This window comes from Rattus norvegicus, chromosome 4, assembly GCF_021556685.1.
Source record: "Rattus norvegicus strain SHRSP/BbbUtx chromosome 4, alternate assembly SHRSP_T2T, whole genome shotgun sequence".
NCBI classification, from domain to species: domain Eukaryota; kingdom Metazoa; phylum Chordata; class Mammalia; order Rodentia; family Muridae; genus Rattus; species Rattus norvegicus.
In genome coordinates, this window is record NC_141537.1 from 13,813,172 (window position 1) to 13,832,999 (window position 19,828).

The 19,828-nt window shown below is 40.6% G+C and overlaps 1 protein-coding gene across 7 annotated transcripts in view; it reads left to right on the top strand.

The window, feature by feature from the left end:
- The window catches only part of Reln (reelin), a 420,816-nt gene that overhangs the window by 200,836 nt on the left and 200,152 nt on the right, over window positions 1-19,828 (top strand). For all 7 annotated transcript variants that reach the window (XM_087655993.1, XM_087655991.1, XM_087655994.1 and 4 more), the window contains 2 exon segments: window positions 9,019-9,115; window positions 12,133-12,184. In XM_087655993.1, the coding sequence (XP_087512119.1) occupies window positions 9,019-9,115; window positions 12,133-12,184 (149 nt within the window).

Consider the following 19,828-nt stretch of genomic DNA (forward strand, 5'->3'; position numbering starts at 1 on the left):
TTTCTGGGGACCGCAGAAGGCATCGGGGCTATAATATCCTGGATGCTCTTGTGGGAAGTCTAGGGCTGCTACAGAACGCAATGATAGATGGCAAGAGGGCATGGCAGGTGTTTTCCCTCCAGCATGGCAATAGACAATAAAACAGCAAAATGTGTCCCGTGGCCCAGACGGCATTGGGAGCCGCTCCTCCAAAGATGCCTCTCTGCTGAGCACATCGCGATGCCCATTGGGATGGAGAGCATCGAGAAAAAGGCAGAGGTTGTCTCGGTCCCTATCGTGTGGGAAGGCCTCTGAGCTAGATCCATAAAATCTCAATGTTTACAGCTAAACGGTCACGGACTCCACTACATCTGCTTAGTTTGTTGAAGCCATTAATATCAGATAGAACAAAACGGTGATTTGGTATTTTACAGTACCTTCCCACTAAGGAAAGTGTTGTTTGGATACAGAATATAAAACCACCAAGGTGTTGGGGTGACATCACTGGGCTCTTAGCCAGCATAGGGCAAGCCCAGGCCCGTGGTTTCACCATGTCGTGGTTCACCAACATGTACAAGGCCCATCACTCCGTAAAGACAAAACAAGGGGTCTCTGCCAGGTGTGAGAAGTACAATACAAGTGGAGTTTCAAGATAACCGGAAAAAACAACAGCCACCACAAGGAAATAAATCGGGCGAAATTATCTTACTCAGTTTGCCTGACAGAATTTGCTCAGTCTCCAGCAGTCCTGGGGCAGTGAGGTTAGAGGTCAGTGGTGCTGGCAGGAGAGAGTAAACACCATATACAGCTTTTACAGACTCGGTGAGTCAGAAGGATTGTGAACAGACGACAAAAGGAAGGAAAGCATATTCTTTGTCGGCATACCCTTGCCAGAACCTCTGCTGTATTTTAGTGTTAGAGAGTTATAATCTTATCTTTGGACACTTTAGAACAGTATCGTGATCTGACTTGAGACTTCTGCATGTTTCCCTGTTATTCCCTTCTTCCTGGCTTCTTCCTGTTGTCATTCCATCTTCAATTTCTTTCATTAATAACCTTTTCCTTTTATTGCAAAACCCCTGGCTCTTCTTTTGCATTTAATCCCTTCCTCTGATTATTTTATTTTTTACCATGATGTAATTGCTCTAGGGACAGCCTTTCTCTACAATAGAAAGGTTAACCAGGAGGTATCCCACTAATACAATAAGGTATCAATCCGGAGACTTATTACTTCCTTTTTTAATCTGTGTTTGAGATGACAGAAACAAGGGCTCACTCAGTGGAATTAAATGTCAAGTGCATCCGAAGCAAGTGAGAAAATATTTCTTCAAGCTGTACAAAGTTGTAGACTTTCCCATAGTAGGAGATGAGAACGCAGCTGCGGTAGTAGGATTTTTAAGAGGGGTTATTTTTAACCTTTTTGTCACTGTCCCTGTTAATGAAGAAGAGATCTTTTTTTTTTTCAACTCCCTAGTGAAATCAGAAGACTTCTCTTGCCTTCCACGGTGAGAAGTAATGAGAAAGAATGAGCTATAAATGGATTTTGTCATTTTCACCTTTAAGGCATGTTACCTCCTTAGAAAAAAAGGCAGGTGATAATTGAAGGTGAGATTATTCCTATAGAGCAAATGTTCCTCGCTGGTTTTCTAAAGCCATTCTATATTTTACAAAGAAAACTGAATGCTTTTTGAAATTTACTTTTAAAAGCTTGATTCTTAACTACTTCAGCATGGTTACGTGCGTAACTCCCAAATAATTGGCCATACTCTCTTGGGTATAAAACATTGGTTAGAAAGTGGACTCATACGCGGTACACACGCATTCCTGTCATTCCAGCAGAGGCAGGAGGAGTGTCAGAAGTTAGGCCAGGCTAGCCTGAGCTACACAGCAAGTCATAGGTCTATGAGAGGTATAGAGCAAGGCCTTACCAAAACGAAACAAAACAAAAGACAAAATAAGATAAGGCCAATGGTTGCGGTAACTGGATGGGGAGATCCAGGTAGCATTGCGATCTCTGACTAGCAAATGGCCTGTGGAATCTCGTCTGCCTCTGTCAGCACACAGTGTGGACTATAGTGGGACAGAGACACATTACCTTTGCACTAAAGGACTATAATAATAACTTTCTTTTTTGCCAGTTTTAATGAACCTTTTCTGAGTAAAACAAATATTAAAATTATTTTAATGTCTCTGTACTAAAATGCTAGTGAACAGTCCATTCTGGTTCACCAACTGGCAGAACGCTTCTTCGTGGGGCTGACTGTAGGATTGACCTCCTCAGATATAATAAATTAGAGACAGATAACGCAGTGCCCTTGGGGACAAAGGTCATGTATCTCAAAAGAGAATCTAATGATAGGTGATTGTCAGTGAATTTCCAGGTGACTAACTCGTTCCAGTGCCTGACCAAAGAGTGGGCAGTTTCCCTCTGACCTGACAGAGGGATGAGTCACATCATTTGGCGGCCCAAGGAAATGATATTCCGGTTATTTATTTGCTGCTGTCAGGATGATGTCAGCACCAGCCATTCATAATTCTGCAACTTGCAAAAGAGCTCAATTCTTTCGTTAGTGCTCCCCCTCTTTCCTGGGTCCCAAAGGCCCTTCTGGTCACTGCAGTGCGTGGGTCTCTGTCTCCTGATCCATGTGGCAGTCCTGACTCTCCCGCCTGCTGATTGGTGGCTGAGTGTGTCATGGTGCCTAACAATTTGAAAATCAAAATAAATGACATAATTATACTTTTGGAAGTGAACTCTATAGTCAAATGTGCATTGTATAAAATTCTTTGTTTCAAGATGAAAACATGAACACCTAAAGGTTACTTTTGTTTTTGCTTTATTTTAAAGAGAGAGCGAGACAGACAGAGACAGACAGACAGACAGACAGACAGACAGACACTCCAATTTAGAAGCTGCCTCAGAGTTGATTACAGTAAAAGCAATACCCAATCAAAGAGCGTCTTCATCTCTCCTAATCATATCTAGCGCCTGCATGGTTTTTTTTGGATAGCCTTCATATTTACTGAATGTTTCATATTTTATAGCAAAGGATCGAAGGGGGAGGAGAGAGGGGGAAGTGAAAGTGTCAACATAAAACAGGTTTTGATGACTTATCCAAGGATATCTAGCAGCCAGAGGCGCTGCACAGAGCCTCATTCTTACCCCTGCCAGTCCCTCTGAATTAACCCAGTGTTTGTCCACGAAATCCATTTCATCGCCTGATTTTTATAGGATTTCATTAGTGAAACCGATTCTCTTTATCTAATAAATGAAAAAAAAATAACTTTAAGAACAATCATTACAGGATTTCAAAATAAATCAAACACACTGCCAGTGAAAATGGCAAGCACTCTTTGCAACACACGCTGGCTGGATTCAGGGTCCACTCTGCAACCCGAATTCTGGACCTGTTTTATTGTTTATCAGATGCAGAGTGATGAATTTCAGTGGCGCTGCAGGTCCCCTTTAACAGCATCATCTGTGAACCCCAATAATGGAAGAAACTCCCTTGGAGCCTAAGCATGCAGTAATTAGGGCCCAGAGAAGGATTAATAAGTTCCAGCCTTATCGTGCTATCTTTGAAAATTGCATGCATTTCCATGTTTTAATCATGTTGCTCATGATGGAATGTATTTTGATGTGAACAGTTCGTAGAAATGCATCACAGTCCCTGTTAAATTCTTATGGGCAACTTTTCCAAGCTGGGGAGATAGGAGAAAGGAGAAAGGGTCTCTTAGATTAGAGAAACATTCCACGGTTTTGCCATTCCTGTAGAGAGAGAATTCATTTCTAATCCTTAGCCTGGGAGGTCACATTCCTTTTTAAATTGAGAAACAAAAGCCTGTTTAACTGAGATTATGTAAAACTTCCTCCTTCCCACACATCTGGAAGACTGCTCTGCCTAACTCCACAAAGCCCATCATTTTCCTCAGAAGGAGAGCAGAGGAAGAAACCCAGCTATGAGGGTTAATCTGTGAGGCCATAGATTCAAATGTCACAGCAAACGGCACCTTTTATTTTCCCTCTCTGAGCCCCCATAACTTTGGGGCTACTTATCACGAAATTTAACCCCAGTTCTTGAAAACTTGAAGAAGAATTATAATTTCAGACATCCAGGGGATTGGTTGTTTTTTTTGTTTGTTTGTTTGTTTTTTTTGTTTGTTTGTTTTTTTTTTTTTTTTTTTGAGAAAGGAGGAAGGAACATGTAACCCTTAGGAGCTGTTTTGAAAGCCTTAGCCAGCCAGGAATTATTCTTCGAGTTTATATGTCTATTTACATCTGTAGAGTTTTAAAATCCAACATTGTCCTTCAGGAATGGATCCCAATTCTCTTCTGAGGAACTCCCGAGTTTTTCCCTCAGCGTGAACTAATGGTCTGTCTTGCCCTCTGTGGTACCAGACCTCACATGTAGTTGTGCAGCCTTGAACAATAACAATCTCTACACTTCAACTTTAGTATCTCTAAGTAAGAATTAAAATATTAGAGGACAATAGTTTCATGTGATCGAGGGTTTGTTTATGATTTCCGTAGCGTAGTCCCTGTCAGTCACCCAGGCAGTGGTGTATATAACCTTCTACTTTCTAAGGCTGCGGTTTTCTATCTTTCTCTATGTGTTCCTGTATGATTCCAGCCATAGTGACCCACTGAACTAAAAGTTCAGCTTATGGGTCATAATTTCTGTGTACTTTATTCCCTACACATATTGAACTCACCTTCTTGCTTACTTGATTTCTAGTTCTCACTTAGAACCAGGTAAGCAGCTACCTTCCTTAGAAACCTTCTCTTCCTTTCCTACTGTTGAAGTGGTCCCACCAGCCCATGTATATTGCTATTATAAGGACAGAGTAACTGTGTGGTATGTTACAGTAGTTTGGTTCAAATTGTAATGCTTCAACCTGATGGCTGTTTAACTTTGAATGTCCTTTTTGTCTTTGACGGTCATTGTTCTTATTAGCAAAAATGAAGACAGTAACCTCTTTGCCCCAGAGAGAGCTTGACACCTTTAAATACACTTTAGGGGACTCGCCTATGTTAAATACTGCAGTCACTACCATCGCATGGGTGTCCTACCTATATGGGACCTGTTAACTCTTCTGCTTTTCCATATAGAATGCAAACTGCTTAAAAAAAAAATCCTTGTGTCGGTTAGCCATTCCACTGCTAAAGCTAAGCACGGTGCTGGCACGTCCTTTATGTGGTGGTAACAGAGGTATGCATTAATAAATGACAAGAGAGTAAACCACACCAGTGGGGGGGGGAGGAGCAGCTGAGAGAAGGGCCAGATCTGACCACCCCGAGGGATAGGCACACAGGGAAAATTAAAATAATTTATGTTGACAAACGCAGTCAGATTGTGAGAAAAATCAAGCGAAGGATGTTTAAAAGTGTTGGCAGGAAGCCCACTAATTTATCCAATCAAACCTTGGGGAAGCTGTGTTCCTCTAGGCAACAACCCTGTGAATGATAGCTGGCACTTGGAAGTGTCTAAACAGGGAAGCATGCCTTTCATATATATTTAATTCTGATTATATGAACAGGAAGGTCAGGAAGAGTTGTCGAGCCACTTGGGAAAGGAGCAGCGATACCTCTCTCTGCATCCTCTTCACCCATTATTCTACAAAGTAGAATTGATCCTCCAAACACACTTCACACCTCTTGTCTAGTCACTAATTGGCTAACTCTAGGCTGTTAGGCCTTCTACATCAGCATTGCCTCTAAGCAATATATTGATATACAGATTCTGCCCTATACTTACTCAACCAAAGTCATAGAGGAGACCTGAAATGCATGCTTTATTTAAATACTGTTTTCCTTATATGTGATTGAGTGGGAACTCCTGGTGAACATATATAAATAGTTACTATAGAAATTCAAGTATCCAACCTCAGATTCATATGAATAGTGATATTCTTAGCGAAGTGTTTCTAGAGCAGTGGTTCTCAACCTGTAGGTTCCAACGCCCTTTGAGAGTCAAATAAACCCTTTCACAAGGGTTGCCTAAGACCATTGGAAATATCAGATATTTATAATTCATAATAGTAGCAAAATTACAGTTATGAAGTAGCAATAAAAATAATTTTATGGTTGAGGGTCACTACAACATGAGGAACTGTATTAAAGGGTCACAGAATTAGGAAGGTTGAGAACAACTGTCCTAGAAGCTGGTAGCAGATAGCACAGAGTCATACATGGCCATGTAGAAGAGACAGTGTTAACATGGTTTCCTACCCCTGGAACACAGCCAGCAGTACATGGGCCTCCGGTATTGCAATTGCTAAACTTAAGGTTTTTTGTATATTTTGCTTCATGTTCCTCTTTCTCTGGAGTGTCCTCTCTGCCATGATAATCAAAGACAGCACAAGTCTGGGAGGCAAGGGTATGTCTAATGTCCTTAGAAAAATTGTAGACGTTATGACCTTCAGGACAGCACTTAAGGCTGTGGGAAAGAACCCTGAAAACATGAGTTCAAGAATGTATAATTTCTCAGCTATGCAAAATATAAGGATGCAATATTAATTATATGAGGGGCTTCACAGATCCAAAAGAACAGGGGCAGCTTCACTATGAGCCAGCTTGTCAGAAACATATTAAGGAAGGAGATAAAGAGGTGTTTTGGGAATGGTGATTACAGGGCAAGTTCCCACCTAGTCAAGTTTATTGTTTGTGCTTAAAAGGCAAGTAGATTCCTTACTTCAAGGTCAGCCTGGGACAGAGTGAGTTTAGGTTCAGGCATGGTGAAAATGATAATCTCAGTACGGGATCCCACCCAGCTAAGTTTATTGCTTATGCTTACAAAGGCAGGCAGATCTCTAATTCATTTGCCATGGTTTTTTTTTTTTTTTTAAGTGTCTTTGCTGTCTTTTTCTAAGAATCAAGGGGCTAAGATCATAAAATGCTAATTAATGGGATAATCAGAAGGGAACCTGGGTAATGATTGAGTTGATATGTAAATAAAAGACTGGACTTTGTCTACATGAGATGAGCTAGCAGAGAGCTCTAGCAATTCTCTTTTAGAATTTTTTCTAGCAAGAGTTGAGCTGTTTGGAGAAATTTGGAGAGCGAACACAGGTCTTTCAGAACTTTTTTCCTAGCATAAGAGAACAGTCTCTAGCAAGGAGCTGTTTCAAGCAGAAAGCTGTCACAAGCAAACTACAGAGCCAAGAGCTACCTATACAGCACTGTCTAGGGAGTCATCTCAAGCAGACTATAAAGCTATATGACTTTGAGTCTTCTTTTCGCCGTTCCCAAGCACCCCTTCCTCAGGAACCCTCTCCAAGCTGAGGCTGCTCCTTAGCAGACAGCCATTATAGTTTTGAATACTTTTTATCCTCTGTCAAGTTGGATGTTTAATGTTCCTCTCAAGGTATTTCATAATGATAATTTTTAAATAATCCTCATCTACCACAAATATAAAAAGCCCATTAATTATTATATGTATGGATGTTTTGTCTGGATGTATGTCTGTGTACCATGAGTGTGCCAGAAGAGAGCATCAGATTCCCTGGGACTGGAGTTATAGATGATTGTGAGCTACTATGTGGGTGCTTTTAACTGCTGAGTCATCTTCTCAGCCCTCACCCAATAAAATGTTTATGCTACTCCTTTATGCTTCTTTTATACTCCATTTTTAAAATTAAAAAACAATAGGAATTAATTCATATAACATACTCTGTGTCATGGAGAAGGGAATCAAATATACCAGTTTTGTAGGAGCCAATTAATAATAACATTATTTATAATAATAAACTAATAACTCATGTATAGTATGTGCCATACAGTATTGTGAGAGGTTTTCTTAGGACTTCAGTCCTTGAGAATAATTCTGCTTACAAACTTGAAGTACATTTAATTATTTATTCAACCAGCATTCATGAATACTACACATAGTAAATAAACATGCAAAAATGAATACAAATTTGGTTCCTTGCACTTCCAAAGCTACTGTGTTTCTTCTAACGTCAAGGACATTTTATTATACTCTTGTATCATACATAGTAATCAAGAAACGATTCTGACTTCCCGCTAAGATTTATGATACAGTGAACTACACCATAAATCCTTATTAGAAATTCTTTTCTGTTTCTTTGAAAATATTAAAGATAACTGGCAACTCTGATCTTGTAGTGTGGGCATGGCTGAGAATGCTGGAATAGCTGCTGTTTGCCCTAGATGGTAAAGTGAGGAAGAGGGTACTTAGATCCGTCTGCCAAGTTTATTCTCACTGTGCTTCTGCCTCTCGCCCTCAGGGGCCATGTGATCTCTCCTCATACTCTGTCTTCCTGTCTGGAAGGGAGCTTCTGTTCCCTCCCCGAAAGCATAAACAATAGAGAGAGATAACACAGTGATCTGCCAAGCAAAGGGCAGGGTGCCCTTTCCACGCGTTTGGCACCTGGAATGTGAAGGTCTTTGAAAATATTCTTTCCACATCAAATAAATACATCTGGTGCCATCATTTTTAACATAGTGGAATGTGTAAGTGTAAGTTTGCTTGGGCATACTTATTTAGAACTTTTGCACTGACCAAAACGCAAACTACTCGTGAGACACATTTCCTTTATAGATAATGTGTAGTATTATTATTATTGTTATTCATTATGTAAGAGGATATTGCTTTGCTTATTTTTAACCCTTGAAACTGTTCTCGTTCATGTCCATTGGGCTTCTGTTTCTTCTATATAACTGTTGGCAAGACCGTGCTCCGTTATTAAAGCCTGTTACGAGACTGCTTCTGCACTGTCAGTTTCTAGATAGTGCACCATTAAATTGTCACAACGGCTGTTCGAGCTCAGTAGGCTACCATCATTTTATTCATGAGGAAACTGAGACTTTGGGAGATTTAGGGAATTTCCCACGGCTACACATGACTGAAAGAACTAAGGTTTATACTGAAGCCTTTCTGGCTTTGCGCCTTCTGAATCTTGTCAGAGTTCAGTGCGCCATGACTGTCCCGTGCAGTGCCAATAGGTTGAATAACTGTGGGAGCAAGACCCAGCATGTACTGCCTCCTCCTGAGACTGAGAGTGCCTTCTGTGTTCCTTCAGGGCTGAATGCAGTAACTGTGACACTGGAGAACAGTGTGGCACCATCATGCATGGCAACGCTGTCACCTTCTGTGAGCCATATGGTCCTCGAGAGTTGGTAAGTATAGGCTACCGCGGTACATCTTATGGTACTTACTTATGGTACTCTTTGTCGACAAACGTTTCCATTATTCTCTAGTTCAGATGAAAGTTTGAGATACCGTCTGCACTATTTCGATATCTCAAAGTTGGGAGAGGTGATAAGCTCTGTTGAAAGTGGCAGCATTGGAGTCGCTGTGATCGGAAGGATTGAAGTGCACATATGATTCTGTGTATCATATATACACAATACATGTCACATCTGAACAAATTGTGACCTTCCGAGCCCTCATATGAAGCCTTGATCTGGTCACCATTATTATTCTCTGTCTGCAAGTCAAGGGTTTCTGATGGCAGACACTGCTTTACAACTTACCTTCCTAACAATACATGAACCTTGGTGGATTTTTTTTTCTAAAGAACGCACTGGTAACTTCACTCGTTTTAAATGTAATTCACGCCAAATGACTCCAGAGTAGTTGCTCTCATTTAATCTAGGTGTAGCCGTTGCTTGAGAAGGTAAGATCTGGAATTAATGCATCACTGAGCTTTCTAAATTAAAACAGTGAGCCTCTCACCACCAGTGCGTGGCTGGAGAGACTCTGCTGCTTTGATTGGCTCCTCCTTTCTGATGTGAGGACTGCATTCATTTCACAGCCCTGCAAAGGAAGAGAAGCTTATTTCCTGAGGTCCTGACTCAGTTGCTCTGCCTCCAGCATGCCTGGTGGCAGCCCCTTTGCTGCCCACAGCCACCTCTGCAGGTCTCTTTTTCACCTCTGTGTCACACATTGTCTTTCGAAGTCACTAACTCTAAAAGTTGTCAGAAGGTTAGCTTCCACGGTGAAGCGGTAACCCCCTCTATGAGCAACTTGAAGATTTACTTATCAAAATGTGGAAGCCAATTAACTTTGCAACGAGTTCTTACTTTTTTCTGCTTGAATACTCCTTTTGTGGCCATAGATACAGTTAGTCTATTAAGGATATGCAGTTCAGAACATTGATGAATTGAGTTTTCAGTCGAAACTAGATCACTAACCGAATTAATTAGATGCAAATTAAAATGATAGGTGCTTATAATTCAAGCCTCACAAGGTGTTATAATACGTGCAGACAAATATGACTCTGGTAGTGAAATACTTTCTGAAAAAAAATTTGCTAGTATTCTTTAAATAACATTCCTTGACTGAATTAATTATCTGTAGTCCTTAAAATAAAATTAATTTTACCATAGTTAATTGAGCTGAGAATCACTGACTACTTTAGGAGGTGTTCCATTCAGTAATATTTCTGAAAATATTGGCAACGGGAAATAAAAGTATCTTACAATGCCAGAATTTTTATTCCTGTAAATTCTTCAGTTAAGTAAAAACTGAAACAATGTATTTTATTTCATCAGCATGAATTGTTTCTGTAGCCCAGTGTGTTCATTATTAGGTTTGATGTCACAGTTGGTTGGTTTTGAGTTGCTGTGTGGGATTAATCGTTATTCACATAGAAATCTGTGATCAGCATGAGGCAGAGAGGGCAGAGGGTTGGTGAGTTTGATGTCAGCCTGGGATACAAACATAGCAAGTCCTCTGTTGGTTGTGCACACCTTTAGATTTTAATATAAAATTGTCCAAGGGGAAATCCATGAGGGCAGAGAGTTAAACTTACTTTAAAAGCTGTGGGGGAAAAGCAGATTTCCTTCCAAAGTATTTTATTGTTCATTTTTCTCTGATGTCTCTGGTGGAAGGAAGAAGACAGGAAGCAGGGAGCTGAGCATGATGGGTAGATCCAGAGTGAAGACAGCTAGAATGCCCTTTATCGTCTACACCAGTGATTTATATCCGGCATAAAGTGGGAGCTCGCACTGACTCTGTGGCTGGAGGGCTTAGGAAATGTCCCAGGCGGTTCCCTCTTACCCTGGCTGCCTCTCCACTGGATTTTTACACTCATGCGTTGCTTAAGGGTGTCGGATCAGAAAGAGGCAGAAGTAAGACAGCATGCTACGCTGCCGTGCTGAGCATGCATTCACCGAGTGGCCATTTCCAAGAGTGGGGGTCTTGTGAGGCTTCCAGACTTCAGCCTAGGGGGATCAGGAACCCAGCTAAATGAGAACTTAACTTTCATCTCATTAGGGAGGTGTGCCTACTCCAAAGAATAAATAATTTTACACACAATTTATGCATGTCATTTCTCCTTCCAAAGTGAAGAATTTATCGATGACACTCATGACACTGAGATTCAACAGAAGTGTGGCGGGGCTCTTTCCAGACCCTTACTCACCATGTCTCTCCCTCTCCCTCCTCGTCCTCCACCCTCCCTCTTTCTTCACGCTCCTCCTCCCCCTTCTTCCTCTTCTCTCCCTCTCTCATTTTAAGAAATGCTCATAGGTTCTATAATTCAATTACAAAACTGTACAGTTATTATCATGATCAGTTTTGGAATATTTTTATCACTCCCCAAAGATTATGGCATTGAAAATAGCTGTTTGGTTCTATTTACTTTAAATAAAGAATCTTTCTGGGTATATGCGTTTGTTTTGTGCATGTAGGGGTAGGATATGGAGATGCCACAGCACAGAGGTAAAGTCGAAGGACAACTTGTTAGAGTAAGTGCCCTCCTTGCATCAACCGAGGCCTAAGCTTGGACTCAGGTTCAGGTTACCAAGTGTCCTTATCCTGAGTCATAGATCAGACCACTGCCCCACTATTTGCTTTTACAAATGATCTTTGTCTAGTCGTTTACTCTTATCTCCAAGCTCTGGTTGCCTTTTTGTGAGATTCTCTTTGGCTCTTAGAGGGAGGTGATGGGCTGTGTACAGTTCTATTAAAAGTCTTTTCAGGACAACCTGGAGAATTATGTCTGTGGCACTCTGAGAAGTTCACTGTATATGCATAAGTTGGGGTCTCGAAGTTTGCTCCCAAAGAGGGTAAGGAATCTGTCTGTGCTCTAGCATAGGGCTGAGAATGTGCAGCTGCTCTCGGCGGCTCTCCCTCCAAGCTTGTCCCTCTCTTGTCTTCCTGGTCTGATTCTTGCATGTTTTCTCTCTAGACTACCACATACCTGAACACGACAACAGCATCCGTCCTCCAGTTCTCCATTGGTAAGTGTCTCCTAGCAACTGTAGCAACGTAACTTACAAGCGTGGCTTTAATCAGAGCGCACAACTGTGACAGGTGCTTTTAGAAGTGGGAAAGGTTACGTCTTGGAAGCCAATAATTTAAAAAGTGAAATTCAACATTTTAAAATACTTTGTTCATGCTCCTTACTGGTAGTCATTGGTACTAAAAGTGCTATGAGTAATTGGTAACATTATAAAGACTTTTTATTACATTCTGTGTATTCATGGTGTGTATGTATGTGTGTGTTAGCAAACACACGTGTGTGGAGGTCAAAGGGCAGCTTGATGGAATAAATTGACTTTCTTTCTTACCATGTGGATTTTAGAGATCAAACTCACCTCTCAGGGCTGGCAGCATCACCTTTAACCCTGAGCTGACTTGGCAGTCCTGAAACATTTTTTAATAAATTATTTATGTATGGATTTTTAATACATTAAGTTATTACTCTGTTGTGACAGAAATACCCTATAGTTATGTCTGCTCAGTTTAAGACAGAAATGTGTCCAATTTCCTAAGCTCTGACTGGTAGTAGGAGATCATTATTAGTGGCTGAAAGGAAATAATTAAGATTTAACATTTGACGTAAATAATCTATGTTTAATTTTGAAATAGCTAATGAAAAATTATATCTGAAAAATGTTTCTTCTAAGGGCTTTAGGCTGACAAGTAAAAGTTCCTTTGCAAAATATCCAGGAACAATATGCCCTTTAATGAAAATGTAGAGTAACAATACGCCTTTTAATAAAATACCCAATAACAATACACCTTTTAATGACATGGTAGCAGTTTTGCTATCTATTCTTTTTAATTTTCATAAATATGTATATATAAAAATATATGTATATGTGTGTGTGTGAATCAATTAGCGACTTGTATGCATTTCCAAAGAGAATACTCTACAGAAAGAAAGATCCTGTTCTGTGAATGAGACCTAGGTTTATCTAGGAGCTGAGGTTGCTGGCATGAGGTAGTCACATCCTGGTCCTCCACTACCTGCACCCTCCCTCTTAGAGCAGCCATTGGTAGAAGAAGGTCGTCTTCCTGAGCAGCTCCTGTTCTACAGTGCCTGTCAGTGTCTACAGTGGAGCCCACTGCGGTTCACCATACCACAGAGGGTTTTCTGGTCATAAGCTTGTCAATTTTTCTTCAGCAAGCCTCATTTAAGCTTCTGTGGGTGTGCAGCCTTGTGTAGGTGTGCAGCCTTGTGTGTGTGGCCTTGTGTAAGTGAGTAGCTTTGTGTAGGTGTGTAAGCTTATATAGGTCTGCAGCCCTGTGTATGTGTGTAGCTCTATGTAGGTGTGTAGCTCTGTGTAGGTGTGCAGCCCTGTGTAGGTGTGCAGCCTTGTGTAGGTGTGCAGCCCTGTGTAGGTGTGCAGCCCTGTGTAGCTTGCAGCCCTGTGTAGGTGTGCAGCCCTGTATAGGTGTGTAGCCCTGTGTAGGTGTGCAGCCCTGTGTATGTGTGTAGCCCTGTGTAGGTCTGCAGTCCTGTGTAGGTGTGCAGTCCTGTGTAGATGTAGGAAACTGCCCAGTTAGAGTTTAGATTGCTTCTCCTTTTAACAGTATGGCCCACAGAATTTTATGCACAAGCCAAAAGCACATGTTTACCGGAAAAAGCTTGCTAGTGCAATGAGAGAAGTGAGTGTTTAAATGGCTTTATCAATCTGTCAGCATAGTCATATTAACCGTGTTTCACAGTCAGGATGAAACAGCTCTTTTTATGATTATAATTTGACAAGAACAATTGTTTGAAACTATAGCATAGCAGGGACCTTCATGGATCTTAACCAGAATTAATGTGTTCTATTTATTAAAGCACTGAAAAGTCAAAATAAAGAGGAATAATGGTTTCTAGTTTATCTGTATTAGGAGTATCCTTTTGTTAGAAATAAATACTAATTTCAAATACTACGATTAGGCAATGAAGGACCACAGCAGGATCCATAGTTCCAGTAGGTTTTCACTCTCTTCAAGGGAGAAGAGATCTAGCATCGATGAAATTATTTTTTATTATAGGAAGGAAAAAAGTCTATTTTTCTGAATAACAAATCTGACATAGATTCCCTATTTCCTTATCTTTTCTGTCGGACCAATTACAGTGCGGGTTCAGTAGAACTGGTAAAAAGGGACCAGGCAGGGAGTATTAGAGAGTTGGCTAGAGAATGGGACATTCAGTATTGACATTCGGAAGACAGAATAACTGGGGTTGAACTCCTTGGGTTAGACCTAGCATCTGACTTAGCACACACTCCGATTTTCCTGCATGTGTGCAGACCGGCGTGTACAACTTAGAGCATGGGTTTGAATCCTGGATTTCACTTTCGGTGATGGGAAGTAGAACAGGATCGAGGAGATGGGTCAGGGAAGAGAGAGAGATGAAGACCTGAGTTTATAACCTACTAAGTACCTTCGTAAGCTCTCTCTCTGGGTGGTGATTTTAACATAAAAATGTAGCGTAGCATTGGCAGTGAACCAGTATAGTTAGAGAAATTATAGTTTATTGCTTAGAAACTTAATTGGGAAGTTTGGTTACTACATATTTTGATACTGGAAGCTTTCTGGTGTGAAAGGGGTTAAAACAATGTAGTAATCAACCCTTACCTACCTGTGTTCAGTGTGTGGTAACTAGGAAAGTTATAGTTGAAACAATTTCCAGAAATGGATTTATGGATCTCGTGATTGTTCATTTGTGTGAGTGTTTGTGACGTAAAGGGCACTGGCACCCCCCTGTCGACAGGGATGGCATGAGGGGCACATCTAATCATGTACATAAGTCCTAAATATGTCATAAACGTGTGGGTTCATTTCAGACCTTACACATCTGTAGTAATAATAGATCAAAATAGTGATTTCCATGTAATAAAATTTCTTCTATACTCAATTTAAAAGTCATGCACAATCAGTTACATGTTGTAGGCCTAACGTTTATATTTCTTTATATATTTTGGAATTCTCTAAATCTATACTATCAATGTGCTTATAGTCAGTTGCAGTGCCACTGTCTGGGAAGCTATGTGGCACATTCAGGGCCCGTCGTATACAATCATTCAGATGATATGTAGGTAATTTCTAAGGAAATTCATCAGTGTTTATGAGCTCAGTGATGAATTATATTCATAATTAGAAATTTTTGTATTGCCCTTATAAGCATTTCCAGGCGTGTTACAAGTATAACTGAAAGGAGTCCCAAGCACCTCAGGGATCAGTACACAGAAATTACTTACATTACTGAGGCACGTTTTAAAGTTCCTTCAAATATGTGTAATGTGGATAAATATTACATGCATACTTAAAGTGGTATATGAATAATATTCCTGTGTTTACATGCATATGGATATGTACCCAAAAATTCTTAAATAGAAAGTTTTTAGTATTAACAGTGTTCTGAAAGCCCAGTTTTACAGGCTAAAATGTATCAGGTTACCAGTAGATAAGCTATTTTTAAAAGTGTCCTGAAGTAATCTAAGAGCCTCTCGTTTTTCCACTGCTGTGAAAGATCTTGTCTCCATCTCCATGCCGGGGCATCGATTTGCTGTTCTTCTCACTTGAGTCCTTAGATTCGACTTGTGGAATTTATGGTTCCAGCTTTAGGGGCCTTACTCATTCCCCGTGGCTTTCCCCTGGGATGAGAGAGAGGTTTGAGCCCGATGCCTCTGGTAATCTCACAGATTTCTCCAAGCTGTTTTCCTAGATGGAATTTTCCTTCCAAGGGAAACACTGGTGGGGCTTCGTGTCTGCCATTCATTTAGCAGACTTACTGGATACTTGCTCCTCATGGTCTTGAGCTAACTTTAGCTATCACAAGAAAGAGTGAGCGCATGTTTTTACCGCAGTCAACTGGGCAGTAGGAGGCACTTGATACATTTGTAACAAGGACTCTCCAATGCCGGGTTGTTACAATAGCGGGTGTGTGCAGGGTGCCAGTACCCAGTGGGGCTTCGTGGGAGTGGGTAGTATAATTCCAAGGGAGGAGTTGTGGGGAGCTTCCTAGCTAGAAACATCCTGAGAGCCAAGAGCCAGAGTCTCTTAACAGGTCAGGAGCTGGCTTTCAGAACAGGACATGGATTGAAAACAAGCAGGGAGAGACGTGGGAATGCCTCCTAAGCCAGGACTATCCTGGACAGACCTGAGCAATGTCAGATAAAATCGAGTATCTTTACATAGCTAATTCAAATATTTTAATGTCTAATAGACGGCTAATTGAGAATTGTTAGTCAATTAATTGAACTTATTTAAAATGGCATAAACCCAGCACTTGGGATCCCATGACGTGAGGACTGAGAGTTCAGGGCAGTCTGACACACATAGTGAGTTCAAAGCTATCGTATGCCACATAATCAGATCCTGTCTCAAAAAAATAATATTAATAATTTTTTTGGCATGGTTTTAACAGAAGTCTACAAGGGGGCTTCTTAATAAGAAAATATAATTGTCCTGGTCAGCTTCAGCTGTCAACGTGCACAGCCTAGAGATATCTGAAGGAGTCTCCATTTAGGGTTTGCTCAAATAAGATTCGCCTGTGTCACATCTGTGAGGCGTTTTCTCAATGGTTGGTTCTGTGGGAATGGTCAGTACCATCCTCAATGGACAGACCTGGGCTGTGTAAGAAAGTGAGCTGAGCAGAAACCAGGGAACAAGTGACTCACTAAGCAGCTTCTCCATGGCGTCCACTTCTTTTCATCCCTAGCTTCCTTCAGTGATGGGTTACGACCCAGAAATGGAAGCCATGTGAACCCTTTCCTCCCCGCATTACTTCTGGCCATGGCGTTTATCATAACAGAAATGAAACTGAGACAAGGATGAACTGAGTTCTTCGAAAATTTTGTTTTTATGGTTGGGTTAAGACTGGACTTAGAGTTTCCTTGAAAGAAACTTGCATTGATAAGAATATACTATTCACTTTTACCCAGCTCTTTCTTTAGATGACTGGAAATCACTTGTCCAATGAGGACTGAAGGTAAACAGAAACCACAAAGAACAAATACGTAGGCTGTGGAAGTAGTTGGCTCAGTGGGGAAAGCCTTTGTGATCTGGCCCTTAGACGAGAACTCTGATATAGAAGGCAGAATGGCCTGGCTAGGCCACCTAGACCAGCAGGCATTGACCTACTCTGGGTTCAGAAAGAGACCCTGCCTCCTTAAATATAGTGAAAAGCAAGGAAGGAGGACACCCGACATGAACTTCAATCGTCCATGTGCACATTCATCTACATGTGCACACATACATGCACACGCATGCACGTGCGTGTATGCACACACACAGCAAAAGACCAAAGCAGACAAACAAAAAACAAATGGTGTGACTTGAGCAGATCTGACTTAGTGTTGTGTCATTCTTGGCTCCAAAGCCAGGGACACACAAATAGAGATTTACTGCCAGAGTGACAGTGGCATCAAGATACCTGTTAAGCTGGTGCGATACAGACTTTCGTGACAAAAATGTTTTTAGAGAAACAATCTAAGGATGTTGATGAATGGAGAGGATCCCGAAGAAAACTAGGAATCGCCAATAAACATTGCATCTACTGACAGGAGTAGGCAGAAATGTATACTCTTGTGCTCAACAGGATGGAGTTATTGAAGTCAATTAGAATCTATTGTTTGTTGAAATTCATAAAATTAAATTAATTTCCTTTTTAAGTTTGGCTTTATTAATAATAATTGTCTAGGGCTTTTGTTTTGTTTTTTATATTGGATGGTTGTGTGTCCGGGGTTATTGTGTTCATATATTGGGAGGTTGTGAGTGTGTGTCTTACACTGGACATTGTATGCTTGTATGTTTTTTGCTAGAGGGACGCCTGTGTTCTATATTGCTTTTGGTTTGCTTTAATAATGTCAAGACATCATCAGATGCTTTATAGATCATATCTGCTTTATATTTAGATATTAGTATGTGAGGCCAGAGTTGCTTTCCATAGAGCTTAGGCCAGAGTCTCTTTGAGATGAACAGGAGCTGCCTACTTCCCATGGCCATGTTTTGAAAACTAACCCCCAGAGTAACCCAGAGTTCGAGGTACTCCTGGCTGATTGAGAAAGTTATGGAAAGAGAAGAGAAATGTTGCTTCATATTTTTACTAAATAAAGAGATAAAATGCCACTCGTATGAGAGATTATAGCTTGCACGGCACAGTGAAACTGCTCATCTCGCCCTTGAGCCCAATTCATAAACACCTTATTTACCCAGAGCTTCATCCACTGGATACATTTTCTCAGTTCTTTTAGGGCAGGTAATTGAGAGGGAGGAGAAATTGAGCCTTCGGTACCTCTGTGTGAACGACTGCTCACCTCCTCCACAAACATCCTGAGATTATAAACCATGTTTTAAATTAGAGTCCTCAACTTTGCAAGCACTGCTCTCCTTGCTAAGACAGACCTTGGAGAGGTTATCATCAAATAGCAAAGCCCTGTCTGAAACATGGAGATCAATCTGTGTCATACCAAGAAAATCTCTGGTGAGCTGAGCTCAAAACAAACGTAAATAAGAATTGGAATTTTAGAAGATTTTAATAGCAGAATTAATTTAATGTTTATACTTTTTGAAGTTGAAGCTCAATACACGTTTTTGCTATAAAAAAAATTCCCAGGTATAAAGTACATTAAAATTACATTTATGACTTGATTTTCATGTCTCTAAGGATATATGTTAACACATATAAACCTGAATATGTATATGTAGAATATTTCTATATTTCCCTAATTTAGTGAATAACTGTTAGAGCTGATTTTGACCAGGGAAAGCTTTTTCATCACAGGAGTGGCCTATGCCTCTCTATGGCATATACATCTTAAAAGATACGTTTAAGGGGGCTGGGGATTTAGCTCAGTGGTAGAGCGCTTACCTAGGAAGCGCAAGGCCCTGGGTTCGGTCCCCAGCTCCGAAAAAAAGAACCAAAAAAAAAAAAAAAGATACGTTTAAATTAAAATATGTATAGTTAATTTTGAAATACATTTATATATTTCAAATCCTTTGCACACCGAAGAATTAAGTGCTCTTTTAAAGAGATTATTGTTATCAGTTTAAATACTGCAGTAAAATTACACCAAGCATAAGTTTCTGGGAAATTCTTCTAGATTAAAATTTAATTACTAGAACCAGTAACTAAATAAAAGATGAACATTGTCTAAATTCGAGTTCACTGTTGGAAGGTAAAGATTATGTCCTCTCCCTTGGAATGTTCCCTCTATCATTCATCTGATGGTTCTTAAATAATAAACATAATAATTCATCCGTTACTAATTCATTCACAACTACATTCTGCCAGTGCGTTTCTGGGGTTTTCCTCATAGAAGGACTACATAAGCGTGTGCAGAGTGCGAAGTTGATCATCAGTGTAGACGGTGTCTCTCCAGCCCCACACTGCTGGGAATCAGCTGAAGGTCCGGCTATTCTGGACCTGCGAGTCCTCACAGATTCATTTGTGACATCTACTTCATTCTGTTTTGACGTGCACACCGGCCATTTCTGCACCTCTGCTTTTACCCTTCATTGCTTGGATGTTCACCAAGGACCGGCACGCATGTCTGTCTTTGTGGCTTTAGACACACAGGGACTAGATGAGTTTAATTCACAGCTGAGGGACGTGACCGAGGAACGGTGTTCCACGTCATATCCATGATCACAGTTATTCC